Here is a 20,162-nt window from a genome sequence, read left to right as displayed (position 1 = left end):
CAGTAATAATAATATCCTTCTGTTTTTCTGGTAAGTAAGTAATAATGATATCCTTCAGTCTTTAACAGTTTTGTGAAAATATTTTTTGAAAATTACAAATATCATTTCTCACATTTGTATTTTGATTTGAAATGTTTTCAAAACTTTTATTTATAATTTTTCTTAATTATCACAAAATAAATTAGTTTGCTATTCCATTTTTTAGGGCTACATTTATATATATATATATATATAGTCTTTCTACGATGTAGATAGTATATATAGTCTTTCTACAATGCAGATGGTTTATATGCGGATGCATTCAAAATCGATGTTTTTTTGGATGAAAACACAGTAAAACAAAATATCGATTTTACTGTGATTTCACCCAAAAAGTATTAATTTTAAATGCAGTCCGTACTTAGATAATCCATCCTATAAAATTTTCCTTTATATATATATATATATATATATACATAACATTGTCATTAACTTGTCCAAAAAAAAAAAAAGATAGTTAATCAATGAAAATTTTTAAAAATATATATATATATATATATACACGAAAAGAGGTGGCAAAAGGCAATGTAATAAAAAATATATATATATATATATATATATATATTAAAAAATATTATAATGGAGCGCAGTTTATTTGGTAGACACGGCATCCGAGCCGAACTAAAAAAGGTTAGGACCCGGTTCATACAAAAAGAACCGGTTTCGTTTTTACCTCTAGCATGTTCTTCGCCTCTCCGACCTTTCTTCTTTGCAATTCTCGCTGAAATAAATTCCAACTCGCTGTTTCCGATCTTCATTTTCGACCAACTATTCTCTGTTATTACCTCTTTCGTCATCTGGGTTTCAGGTAACTCTCTGCGCAATTGGGTTCTCTTGGGTTTTTTGGGGGTTTATGATGCTGGGATTTTCTTCGTAACGTTTAATGATTAAGCTTTAGTCGGGTAATTTTGCTGATTAGTTCTGTATTTCTTAATAATTATTGCAGTTATATTCCTAATTTTCTTGTTTGTACGCTCTATAAATGTGAAATTTACCATCTATTTGTCATACTCAGCTTTTTTGTAACTTCAAAAAGCCGTGCTTTATGTTAAAAAGGTTTTTGATTTTTTTTTTTTTTTTTTTTGGTTACTATATAGAGAGGCTTGGACATGTCTCGGACGCTGGTTCAGCCAATAGGGCAGAAGAGGTTGACTAATGTGGCCGTGGTACGTCTCAAAAAGCATGGCAATCGCTTTGAGATTGCTTGCTACAAGAACAAGGTCCTCTCATGGCGCTCTGGCGTGTAAGATCTCCAAACCTTAAACTCCCAGACCTCAATTTGCAATTTGTTGATTTGGGTACTTAAGCAATTTTTTTTTTTAATACAAATTTAATGAATGGAATTTTGGTAACAGAGAGAAAGATATAGACGAAGTGCTTCAGTCCCATACAGTTTATTCAAATGTTTCGAAAGGAGTTCTTGCAAAGTCCAAAGATTTGATTGATGCATTTGGGACTGATGATCAGACCAAAATATGTTTGGAGGTCAGTCCAATCTACTGACTGTGTGTTTAGTTTTTGGAATTATGTAATGGGTCGTTTTCTAAACTCGGTTGCCCCATTCAGATTTTGGAGAAAGGAGAGCTTCAAATTGCTGGGAAGGAGAGGGAATCTCAGTTATCCAGTCAGTTCAGGGACATCGCTACCATTGTTATGCAAAAAACCTATAATCCTGAAACTCAACGCCCTTACACTATTAGCATGATTGAGCGTCTTATGCGTGAAATCCATTTTGCTGTTGAACCAAATAGAAGCTCCAAGAAGCAGGTGATTCTCTGTTTTAGTACTTATTATTAACCAACATTTAAGATAAATTTTCTTTTTTAAATAAATGTATCATTTGTTTCTAATTTGAGATTATAGTCTGCAGAGATATTTGGTTGGTCATACTCCATTAAACACTTCTAGCGTATCTTATATTTTTGGCTAATGGTATAATCTTGTTCAGGCGCTAGAAGTTGTTCATGAGCTTCAGAAGCACTTTCCTATAAAAAGATCTCCAATGAGGTTGCGACTCACTGTTCCCAAAGAGGAACTTTCATCTCTCAAGGAAAAGCTGAATTCCTGGAACGCTAACATTGTTTCAGAAGATCAATCTGGCAGTCAGCCATTTGTTGTAAGTCTAAGTTCTATCTCATTATGTACCAAAGTTTTCGTACACATGGCTTAATGTGCCTTTAGATTTTATTAGCTTTCTTCATTCACAAATTAGCATTTTTCTTCTTCATTTTCCAAGGTGGGCTTTGGTTATTTTGCATTCAAGTTACCTACATATGCAATAAATATACAGAAAGTGGTTCAAGGACAACAAATTTATCATAACGTATGCATAACCTGCTAGGAGATTGAACTTGTGCTTTTAATAAATCGGGGCCAAACTTAAAGGGATGGCTGATGTTTCTTTTGCTAATTGGTCTCTTTTAATACCCATGAATTAGACTAGAAAGATTGTAAAGATAAACTCCTTAAACAAGTAAAAAGCTATGGTAGAGAATGAATGATTGTTATAGTTCAATAATGTCCCCTTGTGTATTAGCCACTGACTAATGCATTTGTTTTTCATTTCCCATTATTTTGCATACTGTAATATAATTATAGTTTTTCTTCAAACTTGGTTAGTTTTCCTGTTGAGTCATGCACATGATTGCGAATACATTCCCTCCTCAGGATTAATGACACTGTCTTATTTCTGGTGTTCAATCGTTATTTGATTTTTGTGCAGATTTGTGAACTGGACCCTGGTTTCTATCGCAATTGTGAGGCCTTGATGAGTAATCTGCAAGGAAGATTTGAAGTTCTTGCACTTTCTGTTCATGCAGAGGGAGATGCCCAGGTTGATCGATATGATGATCATGAGGATGAACCTCCACCCCTACCCAAGGAAACTACTGATACTGTGGCAAAACTGAGTGAGAAAATGCAACAACAGTCCATTTCTACCACAAGTGCAAACTCAGCAGGGGATGGAAAGCAAAGCAAATGCAGTACCTGTAACGCATTCATTGGCGACTCCAAGCAGTTCAGGGATCATTTCAAGAGTGAATGGCACAAGCATAATTTACGGCGCAAGACTAGACAACTCCCTCCACTTACAGAAGAGGAGTGCATGGCGGACATGGAACTAGGTGATTCGAAGGCAGATCTAAAGGAATATTCATTCTAAACTAAGGTTATCTAATTTGGGGGTTGATGGTTTAGTCACTTTCTGCGTACTTAAATATATTAGGCATTTCGGCCGGGAATCAATTTTTGTGTAAAGTACTTCAAGCAGAATCATCTTTAAGATTGAAGATCGTTGATTATAGTTTTGTTCAAATGCTAAAGAAGGCTAAAGAAGGATGTCCTTTACTCATTTATAGCATGTTTAATATGTATTTTGCTTCTATATAGTAGGATTTGGAACGCGCTAAAATATATGTTACTGAAGAAACTAAGCTTTTGTTTTTATGCAAATCTGCTCATTGATATTTCGGCTAGACTTTTATCTTAACATTAGTGCTCTAATAAGGTGTGGATGGTTGTTGTTGATTGATAAGGAAACATCGAAACTGAAGCAATAATCTGAAATTTGCAAGTTTCTTTGGTTTGATGCTGAAATTGTAAGATGATATATCATCATTCTCTTGGAGAACTGAAAATATTTCTTTGCCTTTGGTAGGTCTAAAGCTGTTGCTATAAAGCTACCACGACTACATAATATTCCTTTCAATTTTAATTTTCATTTTCCTACCAAAAAAACAATAAAATAAATAAATAACAGAGGATGAATGAGAAATTCTACAAGTACTAACTGGTATATATGGGATTTGCAAGAATTTGGTCAATACAATTTGCTTTACTACCAAAAAAACATTCAGAGAAGGGTAATGAGAATGAAAACTAAAAGTGCGGCAATGAAGGAGTATTTGAGAGCAGCAACAAGAATGGCGAAGGAGATGACAAAGAGTTGCCACAACACCTGAACACTTGCCCAGGTCAACAAGCCAGTCAATCCAACGGCCACGATGTTATCAGGATCTGGGTCCAGCAACAGATCACCCCACCTGATACCACTGAATATGGACCGTCTATCCTTCCCCAATTCTTCATCATCATCATCATCACCATCACCACCGTTGGACCCATTTCCTTTGACTTCACCAGTTTCTTCCTTGTTTTCCTTCTCCTTCGAATCTTCGCTCAACCCATTATTGCTTTCTGCAAATACCACGAACCGTGTGGGTTTTCTTGGGATTTGGATTTGGGTTTTGAGGATTGAAGAAGGTAAAGTGAGATGGTTGCTCTGTGAAGGAATATAGGCAAGTCTTGAACTTGAAGATATTGGGAGGTGGATTACTGGGCGTAAGGGACCAGTGAGGCCAAACATGCTTTCTTTCTCATTGGAATTTTCTCGGAAAATGGAGATGGAAAAGGGTGTACAGGGGCTAAGTTTTACATTTATTTTAGTGTTGGAATTTTATTTTAATTGTGTTTCATTTGGTCGGGTTTTCTTTTCGGTTCGGACACAGTATATCAAAGATTAAAAAAATATATATATACACATTTATAGTACATTTTAATTTTTTTTTTCCTACTACATTTGTTTTTTTTTTTTTATTTGTTACATAAAAAAACAAGAATATTTTTTAAAACAAAAAACTTTAAAAAGCATGGCTGATATGAATTTTATTGGTCTCAAGTTTTTTTTTTTAATTATATTCTTTCTATATGCTCTTTTAAAAATACAAAATAAAATAATAAGTGAATTTTAGCTTTCCAGGAAAAAAAAAAATCACCTCAATTAATATATAAATTCACTATTCCTATGATCAATTTATAAATTTAATCATCTAAATAAATTTGTAGTAGAATAGCAATATTGTTTTGATAAGTTTAATAATAGCATATTTTCGATGAGACTTATGAAGTGACCAACAATAAGCATGTTTTATTTAAAAAAAAAAAAAAAAAGAACAAAATAAAAAAACAATAAGCATGTTTTAAATAAAATTAAATTGCATTAACTAGTACTAATGGAAGGGTACAAATTTCAATGGATGAATCTGATAATAAATTGAATACCAATGTTATATTATATCTTAAAAAACAAACGGCTACTTTTATTTGTAACGTAAGAGGATCATCCACTTCTCATTTACGGTTTCAAAATTTCAAATTTTGCTAAAAAAAAAAAAAAAAAAAAAAAAAAAAAAAAACTTCAAAAAGCCCACTTCATCCCATTTCTCTGTCAGTTTTGTTGTTTCTTGATTTTCCTGTTTCTCTCTGTTTTTTATCTTGTTCTGTGTCTAATATTTCTGGTTTTCACATTCTCTGGGCTGTTGAGAAACCATGAAGTCCAGGTCCAAGTGTGGATAAAAGAGTTTGGCAAAGAGAGCTTAGCATGAAAAAGAAAGCCAGTGAGCTCTCCACCCTGTTCAATGTCCAGGTTTGCATGGTTTTTTCTGGGGTTGATGATGATGGAGATTTTGAAGTGTGGCCAGTGCGAAAAAACAAAGCCAAAGATATTCTCATGACCCACATAGAAGCCTCAAAAATTAAGGAAAATGTTGAAGAAGAAAATGAAGCATTCATAGAGATTGATTCCGAGCAGATCAAAAATCAAAAATCAATAATAAAGTGGGATGATGAGGAATTGAACAAGTTGTCCAAGGATTCTTTGCTGGCTTTATCAACATACTTGGATGCCAAGATTCAAGCTTTGGATGAGAAAATTGAGTTTATGAAACAACAAAAAGCTATTCAGGTTCATAAACAACACTTTTGTTTTCTTTTTGCATGGTGTATCCATCATCATCTATGTCGTGCATATTCTAATGACTCAAAAACTAGTTGGATTTTCTTAACTTTGTTGGACTTTGATATTGAGTTTTTCGTGGAAAATTTCAGGGAAATTCTACCTCAACAAAATGAATGGAAAAGCAGCACAAGAAAATGGGTGCTTGAAGACTGCCACAAACAGAGATAACATAAGAGAAATTAAGAAGCATATATAGGATTTTGAAGAAACTTGGATAAACTTTGGAGAAATTGCATGGGATGCTAATAATAGTGGTGCATATTTTCTTTGTGTGTTGCTCTTTTTCATGATCTTCTAGAGAAGTGCATTTTTTTTTCTTTTTTCTTTTTTCTTTTTTCTTTTTTTTTTTTTTTTTTTTGGTACACCAACTGTATATTCTGGACCAATTTGTGTAAGAAAGCTAAAATCCATATCTAGTTTGACATTTATACTCATAGTAGTGCAAATCTTTCTGATATGCTCTGCAAAACCAATTCTCACAAACTATTATAATATTGCTTCAGAGCTCCACTTGTTTTAGGAAGTACTTTTCAATCATCGAAACTTTCATTACCTAATCAAAGATGAGTTCCAGAACCAATTGATAAAAATCCCCATCATCTTTTATTTAGAAAGGATACAAAATATATAAGATTCAGGATTTTCACAACACTGAGCTAAAGTTAACTAGGGTAAGCTTGAATTTCTGGTCCTGTAGTCTTCTTGGACTTTAATTGTCAAATTTTATATTACTGAGCAAGGCACTCCGTTTTAATTTACAACTATATGAACGAAGTTTGTGTCCTGTGGTCTATTGCTTTCCCTTTTTTTTTTCCCCTCGAAATTAACATGTGCCTAAAGTGAAAGATGAAAGTATAATACGTTGGATTAGGGAAAAAATAATTAAAAATAAATAAAATAGTTTTTTGAAAATTTGAAAAAATCTGAACTAGACTCAATTATCAGGGCACAGATATTTTTGTGGATCATCAAACTCTATGAAAATTTATTTTATATATAAAAAAAAAAAGAAAAAAAAAAGAAAAAAGGAAACATGTATCTTAAATTACCAATTAAACTCAATTAATACATCTTTTAGGGCTTTTTTTTTTTTTTTGTTCCCAGAATTTTCTGAATTTTAATTAAAAAAAATCCTGAGTTATTGTAACAAATCATATTTCAGTTGAGTCCCTATGTTAAATATTATCATACTCACCAATCACAATTATCCACATCCAATAGCCAAATACCCAAATTAGACAGCATAGTTGGATGAGAAGTCTATGATCAATTTATGCTGGAGATTTATCCTTATGCCATTTGGATCTTTCTTTATTTTCAAAAGAGCTTTTTAGAAATTCTGAGGACTTTTTGTGTGGGACATTGTTTTGAGTTAACTTCTTCTAGATGGTTTCTTGACATAACTAAAGCCACTCCATAAATTTCATCCACACATATTTGAGCACTGGTAGAACCATACAATCCAACCGTAATATCCACTTCCAAATATTTTGAAAAAGAAAAATAAAACACCTAAAAAATTTGCCACTCCAAAAAGAATTTTTGGACAAAAACAGGAAACTTTGGCCTGCACAAAAACAAAATCATTCTCTTTTCTTTACTCCTCAGAACTCCATCAACCCAAAAAAAAATAAAAAAAAAATAAAAAAGAAAAAATCAGATTTATGGCCATGGAAACCTGCCTACAAGTGAGCAGAGCATGCAATACAAGAGTTGGTGCCATTCAAAGTCATCATACATTTTCTTCCAAGGAACAAAAGCTTATTAAATTACCAACGTTCAAGGGCTTGAAGAAATCCACCATAACACTCTCTTCTTCTCCTCCTCCTACTTCTTTTCCTCTTTCAAACAGCACCGGAGGCCGGAAATCCCTCTTCGTTTGCAAAGCTCGTGAAGCTGTAAACGAAGGTAAGCCGCATAATCCCATACATATATATACACAAACAAACATACATGCATACATATATAGATATATATAGATATATATATATATATATATGTAACATAAATTGATTTTCCATATGAAGAAATAAATAGTGTTGATGTTGGAAAAATATGCAGTTCAAGTAGTGACAGATTCAGGCTGGAAGAACCTTGTGCTAGGAAGTGAGAACCCAGTTCTGGTGGAGTTTTGGGCTCCATGGTGTGGACCATGTAGAATGATAGCACCAATTGTGGATGAATTGGCAAAAGAATATGGTGGGAAAATATCCTGTTACAAGCTCAATACTGACGATTGCCCAAACATTGCCTCTCAGTATGGAATTAGAAGCATCCCAACTGTGCTCTTCTTCAAGAATGGGGAGAAGAAAGAGAGTGTTATTGGAGCAGTTCCCAAATCCACCTTGTCTGCTGCCATTGACAAGTATTTAGATTCCTGAACAGGGATTGCTTTATATTAATATAATTTTCCGTGTAATAAACAAATATCATAAGAAACATGGAAATGTTCTTTGTTAACATTTTCCATATATTTCCTTTCTCATTTTGTATATTTTTTGTATTGGAACCAAAAAAAACAAAAATACCATGAAGGAAATCCTATATAATTTTATGTTCTAATGTATATTTCCTCCAAGATATTGAAAGTGTTCAATTTTGGACTCGACTCATGAAAGATTTTAAGCCTAATCAATGTTACCCTACCATGTTGAGCTCTGGAGATTCTTACTGTAGCTCGAACGCATAAACAAGACCACTGTAGAATGGAAGCAACAAGAATCAAAGGGACAAAACTGTGACATTTTCCATTGAGACATTCATGAAGAAGATTATGGTGGACATGTCAGCTGCATTTGTTCATGCGCTGAGCAGTCTCCCCCTATCTTTGTTTCATTATAATTTAGAGACCAAAAAACCCTCCTCCTGTTCGTTGCATTATAACTTTGAAAGTAAAGGTACAGTTACATTTATCAAATAGTAAAAAGTACAGGTCAAATAATGTTTACAAACCCTATGAACATTCTAATGGCAATGTCATTATGTCATCCCAGCTGTGCTGTTCTTCTAATGGCAATGTCATTATGAACAAGAATGATGTTGGAATAGAATAGGTTCCAAGAGGATTAAATAAAAATAATAGCTTCTAAGCCACTAAATTTTTTGGGACCGTGAAGCTTCACAGATATATGCATAGTAATATAGAGGATATCTTTTACGACATTGTATAGTTTTAATAAGAAGCGAACGAAGGTACGAGAAGAGACAATAAACAGAGAAAAGGGCAAAAAAAAAAAAAAAAACTATTTAAGAAATTTAGAAGATCAAAAAAATAAAGAGAGAAAATAAATAAAAATTCACAAATATATGCAGGATAACATAGAGGATATCTTTGACTAGGTTGTATAATTTTAGTAACATGAGAACGAAGGTAGGAGGACAGACAATAGGACGGAAAAAAACTATTTAAGAATTGTAGAAGACGAAAATAAAGAAAAAATAAATAAAAAGAAAAATAAAAAAATAAAAAGTACATTTAGAACCACAAGAAAAATTAGCCCCATCAGCAACATAACCAGCCACCAGATTTTCCTTTTCTTATATATAAAAATATAACAAGATTAGTACAAAGTGGGAGCGTAGCCCTGTTTTTACCATTTTTTAACTCACTCCTTGTCTCGCCAATCTATCTCCACAGGGCAACAGGCAATTCAGCCAATTTCTCATTGCTGCACAAGCAGCTATACTTGGAAGAAACCCGAATGTCATGCATGTATGTGGTCAATAGAAGCCAAGCCTTTTCAAGGGGAAGGTTTCCAATCAAATTGAAGATTACTAAAGCCATTAGCTGCTCCTAGCCCACTAAACATCTGGCTCCCCAAATCTTGCTGCTGATGATGCATATTCTGGTCTCGAGCCATCGATGGTACTCCCACCCTTCCATTCATTATAGAATTATTTCCCATTGCTGCTCTAATCCCGTTAACCAAGGCAGACTGACCAAGGCCACCACCCATACCGCCAAATCCAGCACCACCCCCCATACCTGAATTAGTGTTGGCCATCCCATTCCCTACCAGGCAGTTGCCACCATTCATGCCCGCGTTATTGCTATTTGGCAAAATCCCATTCCCACTCTTTGCATCATTCCCCATTGAACCAACACCAACCACACCTGACCCACTAAGCTGGTTTGACATCATCATTTCATGTAAGAGTTTCTGAACCGAGCTCTGGGAATCACTTGGATCAGCTTCACCAGAAAGAGCTGGCTGTTGCATGGAAATATTTGCCGGTGAATTAGCAGCGCTCATGTGATTGGGAGCTGTTAAGGCACCATGAGATGTCTGTGGGGGATTGTTAGAAGAGGAGGGTGTTGGTGACTGGAAAGGGGAGGGGGAAGGGTTGGGTTGTGTCTGTGGTATTGTGCTTGAAGAACCTGGGGATGGAATCTGAACTGAACTTCCTCCGTAAGGACTGCTAGCATTGTTCATAGAACTTGGCTGTCTGGAATTCATGGAATTTTGATGGAGAAGCCCAACAATGGTACTAGCAGAGGTAGATGTTGATGCTGTGTTGAGAGCATTATTTACACTAGCCACGCCATTGCTACCGGCAAGTTGCATAGATGTGGCCTGCACAGAACTTTGGTCACTGCTTGAATTCTGAGGCATTGTTTGTTGTTGTTGTTGTTGTTGTTGTTGTTGCTGCTGCTGCTGCTGTTGTTGCTGTTGTTGTGGCTGCTGCTGCAGCTGTTCCTCAGACTGTTGTGCTTGACTGTGAAACCCAGATGTTGCACTTGTTCTCCGAGGAAACTTTGCCAAGCTCTCTGATAGGTAGCATTCAATAATCAATACCATTGGATGTGAGAACATTATTTAATAAGTAGGGTAAAGAATATGGTTTAAATCAGAAACGAGACATTCAAGCTAAGATCAACGATCAAAAAACACACAAAGATCAGATAAGTTATAGTTCACCCTCTGAACTGTATCCTAGAGATTTTTGTCCTCCTAATAAAACTCTTTCAAGATTTCACCTTTCTGTTTATGCACTCATAATACTTTCATAACTTCTATTGCTCTATTAGCATTTACACTGGCTACATTAAATCTAAATGCATTTAATGAGTTCTAAAGGCTGTCCATAACCCGTTATTAGGTACTCAAAACAACTCCTAAAATCTCCAACAACCAAGATAAAAACAATGAAGCAAAATAAATAGTTGAGTCTTATCAGACATTGAAAATCATCTTCCAGTTATTTAGATAATAATGAAAGTCAAACTTCCAGTTATTTAGATAATAATGCTCTTCTTCAATTACAGTAACACTCTCATACAAGTTTCTCAGCATGAGTTACATAACAAGAATAAAATTGAAGCCCCAAACATGCAAAGCCCTCAAAACATTATGGAAAACTTTCTAAAACAAAATACAACATAGAGAGGGGGAAAAGTAAACAAATAGAAACAATGCAAGTTAGAATCTGAACTTAAAAAGTTTTGGAACTTGAGAAATGAACAAATAAAAACACCACGATGATCTTACCCATAGGTCCAGTCCCTGTTTCTCGGCTGTAATCAATCAAATCCTTCATACTGTTAACTACTTCTGATATCTGCAATGCATAAAGAAATAAGAATTTAAAAGGAAAGGAGAATGGAAACACAGAAAACAAAAAGGTCGATCAGGCTGCAAGGAGAATCCATTCTATTATAATTCTTTTATATGAGAAAGAAAACTTTATTTATTAGGAATGACCATTCAGTACGTAAAAACCATAGTCCATTTAGAATTGACATAAAGTTCTATGCCACAGTGTCAGACAACCCTATTTGAAGGAAATTTGAGCAGGAGGGGTAAATGGAGATGCTAGTAAAATAATACGTGAAAAGACATGTTATTGCCTATACCGAATTGGATGAGGTTTAATTAGGTGTACGAAGAGTTTTGAAAAGATTAGAATAATAAATTACAAAGTTCAATTAAAAGGAGAGAACAAGAATTTACCTGAAGGCACCGCACATATCTCTTTGTATAACCTAAATCATTCACCAATGGTACTTCTAAGGTTTTTGCCAATTGTCGAGCTGATGCAACAAACCTAAAGCAAAATCACACATTTAGGATCAAGAAAAAACTAAAAGCCTTATTATAGAGTCCATAACAAATCAATCACCAATTTCAGAGACATACCACATAAACCCATATGGACATGAAACAAAAGCACTTGAACCGTAACCATGTATATAGATGAATGGTAACAAAACAACAGCAAATCAAACTAAAGAAGTGGGGAGGTGATTACCCCATGCATGTGAAAGGACCTATACCATGGAAATTGTAACAACAAATATTCATCAATCTCAGCATGCATCTCCCCAATAAAAGGAAAAGGAAAATTTGAAATCGTATATACAACCAAATAGAAATTTGATCAAGTATGTTGAACTTCGTTATAATCGCATTTTGGTGCACTTACAAAATGCCTCCACTGAAAACAGAGAAATGTCTTCCCTAGGACAAGGAAGAAGCAGCAAATACATGCATAAACTTGTTTATATTAAATAATCTGAGAGCTATGACATTAAGAAATTTAGAAGATTTCCTGAATGGTCAAGACAGTCCGCAAAGAAGAATAATTAACATTTTTATCTGGCAGCAATACTGATCATATATTTTTACAAAACCAAGGAGAAAAAAGGAGGAGGACCTACACATTACAATTATTTTGTATCTCTGGCAGAGATAGATTTGATGCAGCATTTTGAGTAGCAGCCTGGTATTTTTGTGCTGCAGCACCAAGCTGACTAACCTGCATGGTATAAGCAACAGTAAAAATCAATTTCAAACAGCAAAAATACTCTTGTTACCCTTGCATAAAAAATATGCAAACAATATGTTAAAATCAAATCAGAAAAGTCAAAATCCATTCTTCCAACCATATGCAATATTACCAACATTCAAATTTGAATCCACCAAATCTATAAAAAATTGTTCTTAAATGGATAAAAATGAATCAACAAGCACATATTTGACTAAATTCCAAATATTTATCACATATACATGATTATTCTAGTATTTGTTTGTTAAAAGAATAATGACTCATCTACCACACACAACTCTGCTACATCTCATTTCTTTTACCAGGGCTTCAGCGTAATCAAACAAAACTTGGCCATTCCTGAATTACATCCAACTACAATCAAATCAGATTTAATTTTACCAGGGCTTCAGCGTAATCAAACAAAACTTGGTATTCCTGAATTACATCCAACTACAATCAAATCAGATTTAACCTATTGAATCTAAAAAGCATAAATTTAAATCTTAATCCCCGACTTGGAGTTGAGTCTAACCTAATGAGGACCCAGCAAAAAACCATGCAGTAAAATTACATCCTCAAGTACTTTAATGCTAACAATAAAAAAGAAGAGACAGACAAGGACATGTTAAAAAATGAATGACATGGCTATAAAGGCAGAAAATAGTCTTTGATTATTGTCCCACTACATAAACTCACAAAGATCCAGAACACATGGACAATCCAGAAATTGAAAATATCGAAAATTTGAACAAAAGCAATTAACTTTGCTCAAACCCAGTTTTGCTTCTATAAGTAATACATACTGCATAAAGTAGAGCATAATTGAGAAGGTGGTGGAACTGTAATGAACAGAAGGCACAGGAAAAGGAGAGCCCTTCGGAGCATGAGGTTAGAATATTCACTTATGACTAAATCATAGCACCTCAAACTATGGACATATCAAGAATTGGATAGAGAGGTCCAAATATATTAATTGACGATGCTATATATTTCCAACAGAATAACTAAACTCCTTGGGCAAGTTTTGCACATAAAAATTAACATGTGTAATAAAAACAACTTGACATAACTGCTCATTTAATTGGACCTCTCAAAATGGAATTTTGGCTCATGGAAAGATCAAGTAAAATTCTTTAAGTAACCTGAGGAATCAGTAATCTTCTAGGAATAAGCTCTTCATGGCGTCTTGCACAAAATTCCCAAGAGCATATCTGGCAAAACATGAAGCAAAGAGAGAATGTGAATAAAGAATATAATTATAAGTAAAGAGTAGCATGAAAGAATTTTTCATGTGACACCTTAAGGTCTTGAGAGAAAACAATTCTAAGTTGGCCATCACGAACAACACGAAGTTGCTCAAAAACACTTTCTTGTATTGCTTTAGCATAGTCAAGGACAATCTGACCAGATGAATTCTGATACTCGCGGGGCATATCAACATAAAGAAGTTCCTCTAAAGTGCCACTTTCATACTTGATCTTAAAAAGCCGGGGAAGAACCTCAACAGTCGCTTCTGTTAGTGCAGTAAGCATAATCAGATGCGAAAAAACATTCTTTTAAGCTTCACCAAAAATGACTTAATAGCAGTAATTAACAAATTGCACTTTGAATTATGTTTATTTAAAACAAAAAAAACAAAAAGGCATCAGACAACAAAATTTTAGATGTCAACAATGCAGCATACCAAATCCACGGCCAGGCTTGCGATTGCATATTTCACAATGCCACACATCCTGCAAATTATGGAAGTAAAACCCATTAGTTATAGACCACCAATAGCATCAATAAGCAATAACTGATGTGTCCTTGACATATAATAATCCTATATACATACTAAGATGCACCAGAAGCACTTAACATCGAGAGAGCACTGTCTTCAAAATATATAATCAAAAGTGTCCACCATATCAACATGTGTGCGACAAGATACAATGCTACTAAGCTAAATAGATTCAAGGTGTCAAACAACCTAAAATAGTACAAAATTAGAAGCCTTAGCAGCAGACCTGAGGAAAAACACCAGTTGTTTGCCTGCCACTTCCATACATCGAAACACACCATTTCTTCTTGGCATGGGGCGCAAAGTATTCTGCAACAAATTTCCTCCAGAATTCAATGTTGTTGTCCTGTTTCAAAACTTGTTGTGATTAGTTATAACAAGAAGAAAACTAAATACACAGAGAAGATTTCAATTATAAGGGTATCATACTTCAGGTCTGTGTTGTTGCTGATACATATAATTTGTCAAACGCCGTGCACACATTCCAGGTTCATATCCTGATTTTACAGGTGATCTCAAAGGCAAGTTTTGCTGTTGAAACTGTTGTGGTAACTGAGATCGCTGCTGAGGCATTGCTTTCAAGAGTTGCTGCTGCTGGTGTTGTTGTTGTAGCTGCATCAACCTTTGCTGCTGCAAAATATTCATCTGAGCAGCAGCAGCAGCATGAGGACTCTGCCTAGACATATGGAGGAACTGCTGTTGCTGCTGTTGCTGCTGCTGTTGTTGATGCATGAATAATGACTGATCAGAATGTTGAGATTCCAATTTTACAGGACCCAAGCCCCTAATCGTCGGAAGTTGTTGCGGTTCCAACTTTACTGCACTAAGAGTTCTCAACGATTGCAACTGTTGTTGCTGCTGTTGTTGTTGATGCGATTGGCCATGCTGATCATTAGTCACATGGGGCTCCAACTTGACTGGTCCAACTCCAGCCATGCCACCTCGAATAGCTTGAAATTGCTGTTGTTGCTGCTGTGTGTTAAGAGGCGCAGAGAACTGTTGCATTGGCTGCTGACTATGCTGGAAACTCGGAGGCTCTAGCTGTTGAGACTGTTGCTGATCTGGCAACATCTGGTTACCAGATGAGTTAGAGAATTGTTGACCCTGGCCTTGACCTGATGAACCAGGGTTAGCCATATTCGATGCTACAAATGTTGATGACGGAGTATTGAAATTCATTCCATTTCCAACACTAGAAAGAAGAGGCTCAGACTCAGCCCCAGTATCAATACCTCCACGCTGACTAGTACCGGGACCAGAAAGCCCTGAATTTGGAACCCCGTTACCAAAGGACTGATTAAGGAGAGAAGAGACATTAGGAACATTTCCAAGCATATTCATGTTATTAAATTGAGCGCGTGACGAAACAAGAGAAGAAAAAGGTGTTTGACCAGGTAGTGGACCACCTTGAGCTCCCAACATCCCAGAATTTGATCTCAAAAGAGAAGGTGAAACAGACTGGGAACCACCACCAATTGGAGTGGGCGGCCCCGAAGGCACCATCTTTCCAAAATCACAATTTACAAAAAAAAAAAAAAAAAAAAAAAAAAAAACTACTTACCCCCAAAAAAAAAAAAAAATTCTAAATCATCAACCCAACAAACTACTAAAGATCACATAATAAGATGCGAAGAAGCGGGCACACTGCTCAACCCAGAAAGCACTTCACTCCAACATTCGAGGCCAAAGGCTTCAGAGTCTTTATTGTGCACCAACAGAAATGGGTAAGCTTTGTGCCTGAGCAAATGGTGTTGAGTTCTACCAAACACATGCCAAAAAACAAAGGAAACCACAACCAAGCAGACTTCAATTCTGAACATTCTAGAATTGCACTATCTCCGGAATACAAGCTATCTTCAACCGGCTTCTGCATGAATCTTTGTTTAATATATGAAGTTTCAGATCCACTGTTACCTCAACCATTTAAAAGAAAACCCAAATAATCAATAAAATCAGACCCTCTTCCCAAACCCAGATTCCAAGTCTAATAAATGGTCCTCACCCTATCAACCAAAAACCTGAACAAAATCACCACTATCAGAATACGGAAATGAACACAAATATTCAGAAACACAAAAATTCAATAGGAAGCGCAATAAAACTAACGAAATTGAACAAAACCCAATAAAAATTAACCTCTAACCCATAAGGTCACGCCCAAATTAAACACTCAAAATCTCCATTAAAAATATTTAAAAATCAAATAAAAAACACAAAAATCCAAACTTTACCACACTAACGGAAAAAAAACACCGCTCGGACTTGGCAAAAGCAAATGCTCAAACGGACTCGATCGGACCCTTACTCGCCCGAATCAACGATCCAGAGCTCGAAACAGAACCCAAAAAAGAAAAAAGGAACAAAACAAAAAACCAAAAAGAAAAATAGACTAAGCTAAGACTCACCTGCAGTAGAAAAACTTCAACACTGTGAAAAAGAACTTCCAAGAAACCCGAACAAAAGACTTTCCAATCACAACCTGATCAAAACCCAGTATTTTGATTTCGTTTATGCTTCCGAAATTTTCAATCTTTGAAACACCCACTTGAGCTTTTTTCCTTCCCTAGTCTGTCACTTTTTATTATTATTATTTTCTTTTTCTTTTTCTCTCTGTTTTGGCTTCTAGGGTTTCTTTCTTTCTCAGTCTGAGTTTTCTCTCTGAGTACACCCCTGTTCCTCGCTGTATCTTAGAGAGAGAAAGTTGTAGAGAGAGAAAGACAGAGAGTGTGTGTTGTGTCCTTGCGGACGTCAAAATTGTATTCGATCCGATTGAATTTTCTCATTCCCTTTCTTTTACCTTTCTCTTTCTTCTTCTCTCTCTCTCTCTCTCTCTCTCTCTCTCTCTTCTCTCTCTAAAAACGAAGTCAAATGCTATTCTTCTATATCCTACTACTGTACCATCATCCTTATCATGCTTTTGCCCACATGCATCATTCATCATCATCATCATTTTTTATTCGTAAAATACCATGACTATGCATGATGTTTTATGATGGTCATCATGTATCATCGTTATGCATATGAATCGCATCTGCATATCGCTTTTTGACCAAATTACCCCTCCCGGTTTGATAGGAGACGTCTTTGTGTGTAGCCACTCGGACCTTATCACTGTACTTTGCGTTGAGCAGATTAACTCGTGTGGTGTAGGATTATCTTTTTTTATTATTATTATTTTTTTTTTTTGGATTTATTTTTTATAAAGCCGTTTTATGACCATGTTGTTTTTTTGGATTTTACTTTTTAAATAGCTAATATTATATACTTACTTGAAAAAAAAAATTATGTATGGTTTCTTTGTCTTTTTATTTTATTTTTTATAAGAAAAATAAAGCAATTAAAATTACAAAAAATAATAATAATAATAATAACTATCAGCCACACTTTGGAGGAGCTTATGAAATCAAGGAGTCTGATGAAGGAGAATTTACTGTAAATGGTTTTAAAAAAAAAATTACCAAAAAATAATTGTCTCATTGATTTTAATAAAAAAAATGTGTAACATTTCATCTCATAAGTGTATTTTTTTTTTTTTTTTTTTTGATCTTTTAAGGATTGCAACTTTAAATTATTATCTGAGAAAAAAGTCTTTTGCCACTAAACTTTCTTGCACAGACACAATATACAAGTTGATTACTAGTTTTTAAGTATAATATTCCTCTTAAGCATTTCAATATTCTAATAAATTCTAGCGTAAAGTCCTATTCATATACTATAGATTTTCCTAGTAGCTGCCGTGGATCTACAAAATTAATACCGACTCAAACAGATCTTGAAAAATCCACCAGAATTTCTCTCTTTAGGATATGGGAGAAGAATAATAGAAGCTTTTAGGGACAAGACTTTTTTAAGGACAAGACTTGGCACCTACAAATTAAAAGGATCAAACCAATAAAACTATAAATATATAACGCTTGTAATTATAACTGCATGATGACAGATTATTATGATTTTTATTTTACATAGGAAAATCAAAATTAAGGGAAAAATTAATAATTAATATTCACATCTATTTGATAGAATTAGGCCAGCTTGGGCTGTGACTACCAATTTTTTTTTTTTTTTTTTTTTTGGGGCTGTTGCTACAACGATCCTTATGAACAAGACATTGATATATATACATCATTTTTGTACATGCACTTTATATTAACATGATGCATTCTTGTATATATGATTGTTGCTTTACAACCATAACCCATAAAACAGTAAAATTTCCTTCCTCTTTAACTTATTTTTAGCAAATTAATTGTTTCAAGAATAAAGAAGAGAAATTACTCTTTTACTTCTAGGTTGAATGCAAAATAGTTTAGAACTTGTGAAACAAATTAAATGCAACATTTTGATTGAATAATAATAAAAAATAAAAAAATAAAATAAAATAAAATAAAAAACATGTTATTGTGTTTTCATTGTGTTTCTTTCATCGATAGACAAAAGTCACTCATGGCCAACTTTGATAACAATTTTCTTTTATTGCATTTGAAAGATGTCAAAATGAGTCACTCTCATATTTTACCACGAGAAGTGAATTTCTTTAGTCCATTAAATTATTAGGACTCTTCACATTAATGTTATGGCGAAGCTGAAGCACGTAGAACCTTATAAAATGGGAGTCACAAAGTTGTAAATTGTAACTTATAAGTATAATAAGGAAAAGAAATTATGGTTTTTTTTCTTTTGTGAACAATAAATTTTTTATATTATATATACACACATAAATATATATATATATATATATATGCATGCATGACTAATTTGCCTACAAATGAATTAAAAATAATAATAATAACAAAAGGGAACAGACATATTAGTCCTCAACTGTCAAGTCATTTTATAGATTTTTATTATTATTATTTTTATTTTGTTTTAAAAGTCATTTGCTAGATATGTATATTTTTGTGTTCCAAAGCACTTTGGAAAGAAATTGTACTAATTTCCCAAAAAGCACCCTTTATTTGTTTTGGGGTCTCAATCATGGCCGTTGAAAGGTCTTAGGTCCCTATTCTAGATATAGATTCTACTTTACCTCCTTTACCCTCTTCTACAATGAAAAGTTTCTTCTTCGTTTTTTAATTTATTTTGGTTGAGAGAATTGTTGATTTTTGTTATTAATCAAAATTGTTGTTTTAGTAGGTAATTGATGGAAAATTGTTATCATCTATCAAAATAAAAGAAAATGACATTCATTATTATTCATAATACGAGATGCACTTTGCATCACTTTTATACCTCATCAGTGGAGCTTTTGCTATATGTACTATTTTGTTTTTTTTTTTTGTTTTCATATGTTTCAAAGTTTATTATATATTTACCTATAAAAGCAATATATATATATATATATATTGTAATGATATAAAAAGCAATATAAACTATTTATTGTACTATAATATCAACTTTAGATACAAGTTATCATATAATTATAATGTAAAAAAAAATCAAATCTTATTATTTGAATACCGTTTTATTCAAAATATATTGTTATGATTTGAATTTGAATTTCTACAAAATATTGAGAAATCTTATCAACAAATCAAAATATAAATTTTATTCAAGGATAAATTAATATTTAAAGTTAAAATTTAAAGTTGTTCAAATATTCAAAAAATCATTGTAAATTTATTTATTTAAAAAAATCCAATTCTCTCACTCACCAAGTCCATATTCAAAAGAAAATCTCGTTTTAGAAAAATATAAATTAAAAGTTTTTGAAAGTCTTGTATCATAAAGATTGAGAAAGCATAAAGCGATCCAATCACAATTATCTAAACTAATTTGGCG

The 20,162-nt window shown here is 33.8% G+C and overlaps 5 protein-coding genes across 7 annotated transcripts; 3 read left to right on the top strand and 2 right to left on the bottom strand.

Annotated features, from left to right (window-relative positions):
* Positions 1–629: 629 nt before the first annotated feature.
* Positions 630–3,515, top strand: LOC107435977 (uncharacterized). Of its 2 annotated transcripts, none has more exons than XM_048476078.2 (6): positions 630–847; positions 1,137–1,282; positions 1,395–1,524; positions 1,606–1,806; positions 1,988–2,155; positions 2,762–3,515. In XM_048476078.2, the coding sequence occupies exons 2-6, from the start codon at positions 1,149–1,151 to the stop codon at positions 3,200–3,202; spliced, it is 1,074 nt and encodes a 357-aa protein (XP_048332035.1). In that variant the 5' UTR covers positions 630–847; positions 1,137–1,148; the 3' UTR covers positions 3,203–3,515. The 2 variants fall into 2 exon arrangements, with proteins under 2 accessions (XP_048332035.1, XP_060673462.1); XM_060817479.1 differs by lacking the exon at positions 630–847 and adding an exon at positions 923–941.
* Positions 3,516–3,803: 288 nt separating this feature from the next.
* Positions 3,804–4,531, bottom strand: LOC107435980 (uncharacterized). The gene has a single exon (XM_016047613.4). It carries the CDS (start codon positions 4,403–4,405, stop codon positions 3,893–3,895), a length of 513 nt encoding a protein of 170 aa, XP_015903099.1. The 5' UTR covers positions 4,406–4,531; the 3' UTR covers positions 3,804–3,892.
* A 705-nt stretch (positions 4,532–5,236) lies between these two features.
* LOC107435976 (agamous-like MADS-box protein AGL75) lies at positions 5,237–6,313 on the top strand. The gene is made up of 2 exons (XM_016047608.4): positions 5,237–5,782; positions 5,926–6,313. The coding sequence occupies exons 1-2, from the start codon at positions 5,420–5,422 to the stop codon at positions 5,947–5,949; spliced, it is 387 nt and encodes a 128-aa protein (XP_015903094.2). The 5' UTR covers positions 5,237–5,419; the 3' UTR covers positions 5,950–6,313.
* Positions 6,314–7,341: 1,028 nt separating this feature from the next.
* Positions 7,342–8,402, top strand: LOC107435984 (uncharacterized). The gene is made up of 2 exons (XM_016047616.4): positions 7,342–7,744; positions 7,898–8,402. The coding sequence occupies exons 1-2, from the start codon at positions 7,501–7,503 to the stop codon at positions 8,215–8,217; spliced, it is 564 nt and encodes a 187-aa protein (XP_015903102.3). The 5' UTR covers positions 7,342–7,500; the 3' UTR covers positions 8,218–8,402.
* Positions 8,403–9,340: 938 nt separating this feature from the next.
* Positions 9,341–17,237, bottom strand: LOC107435983 (transcriptional corepressor SEUSS). Of its 2 annotated transcripts, XM_048476546.2 has the most exons (10): positions 16,790–17,237; positions 14,814–15,677; positions 14,611–14,730; positions 14,289–14,337; positions 13,903–14,117; positions 13,747–13,815; positions 12,495–12,592; positions 11,788–11,881; positions 11,326–11,395; positions 9,341–10,604 (listed from the first exon to the last, which is right to left on the bottom strand). In XM_048476546.2, exons 2-10 carry the CDS (start codon positions 15,561–15,563, stop codon positions 9,577–9,579), a joined length of 2,493 nt encoding a protein of 830 aa, XP_048332503.1. In that variant the 5' UTR covers positions 15,564–15,677; positions 16,790–17,237; the 3' UTR covers positions 9,341–9,576. The 2 variants fall into 2 exon arrangements, with proteins under 2 accessions (XP_048332503.1, XP_048332501.1); XM_048476544.2 differs by lacking the exon at positions 16,790–17,237 and having other exon boundaries at positions 14,814–15,928.
* Positions 17,238–20,162: the final 2,925 nt, after the last annotated feature.

This window comes from Ziziphus jujuba, chromosome 5, assembly GCF_031755915.1.
Source record: "Ziziphus jujuba cultivar Dongzao chromosome 5, ASM3175591v1".
Lineage (NCBI taxonomy): Eukaryota > Viridiplantae > Streptophyta > Magnoliopsida > Rosales > Rhamnaceae > Ziziphus > Ziziphus jujuba.
This window is presented reverse-complemented; position numbering and strand designations above follow the sequence as displayed.

Bases quoted from the DNA above. Each gene is read 5' to 3' on its own strand.
- LOC107435977 (XM_048476078.2), top strand. From the start codon at position 1,149: ATGTCTCGGACGCTGGTTCAGCCAATAGGGCAGAAGAGGTTGACTAAT. The intron at 1,525-1,605 runs GTCAGTCCAATC...TGCCCCATTCAG, and splicing joins AGACCAAAATATGTTTGGAG to ATTTTGGAGAAAGGAGAGCT. The intron at 2,156-2,761 runs GTAAGTCTAAGT...ATTTTTGTGCAG, and splicing joins CTGGCAGTCAGCCATTTGTT to ATTTGTGAACTGGACCCTGG.
- LOC107435980 (XM_016047613.4), bottom strand. From the start codon at position 4,405: ATGTTTGGCCTCACTGGTCCCTTACGCCCAGTAATCCACCTCCCAATA.
- LOC107435976 (XM_016047608.4), top strand. From the start codon at position 5,420: ATGAAAAAGAAAGCCAGTGAGCTCTCCACCCTGTTCAATGTCCAGGTT. The intron at 5,783-5,925 runs GTTCATAAACAA...GGAAAATTTCAG, and splicing joins AACAACAAAAAGCTATTCAG to GGAAATTCTACCTCAACAAA.
- LOC107435984 (XM_016047616.4), top strand. From the start codon at position 7,501: ATGGCCATGGAAACCTGCCTACAAGTGAGCAGAGCATGCAATACAAGA. The intron at 7,745-7,897 runs GTAAGCCGCATA...AAAAATATGCAG, and splicing joins TCGTGAAGCTGTAAACGAAG to TTCAAGTAGTGACAGATTCA.
- LOC107435983 (XM_048476544.2), bottom strand. From the start codon at position 15,887: ATGGTGCCTTCGGGGCCGCCCACTCCAATTGGTGGTGGTTCCCAGTCT. The intron at 14,338-14,610 runs GTCTGCTGCTAA...CATAATTTGCAG, and splicing joins CAACTGGTGTTTTTCCTCAG to GATGTGTGGCATTGTGAAAT. The intron at 11,396-11,787 runs GTAAATTCTTGT...TATGCATTGCAG, and splicing joins GATATGTGCGGTGCCTTCAG to ATATCAGAAGTAGTTAACAG.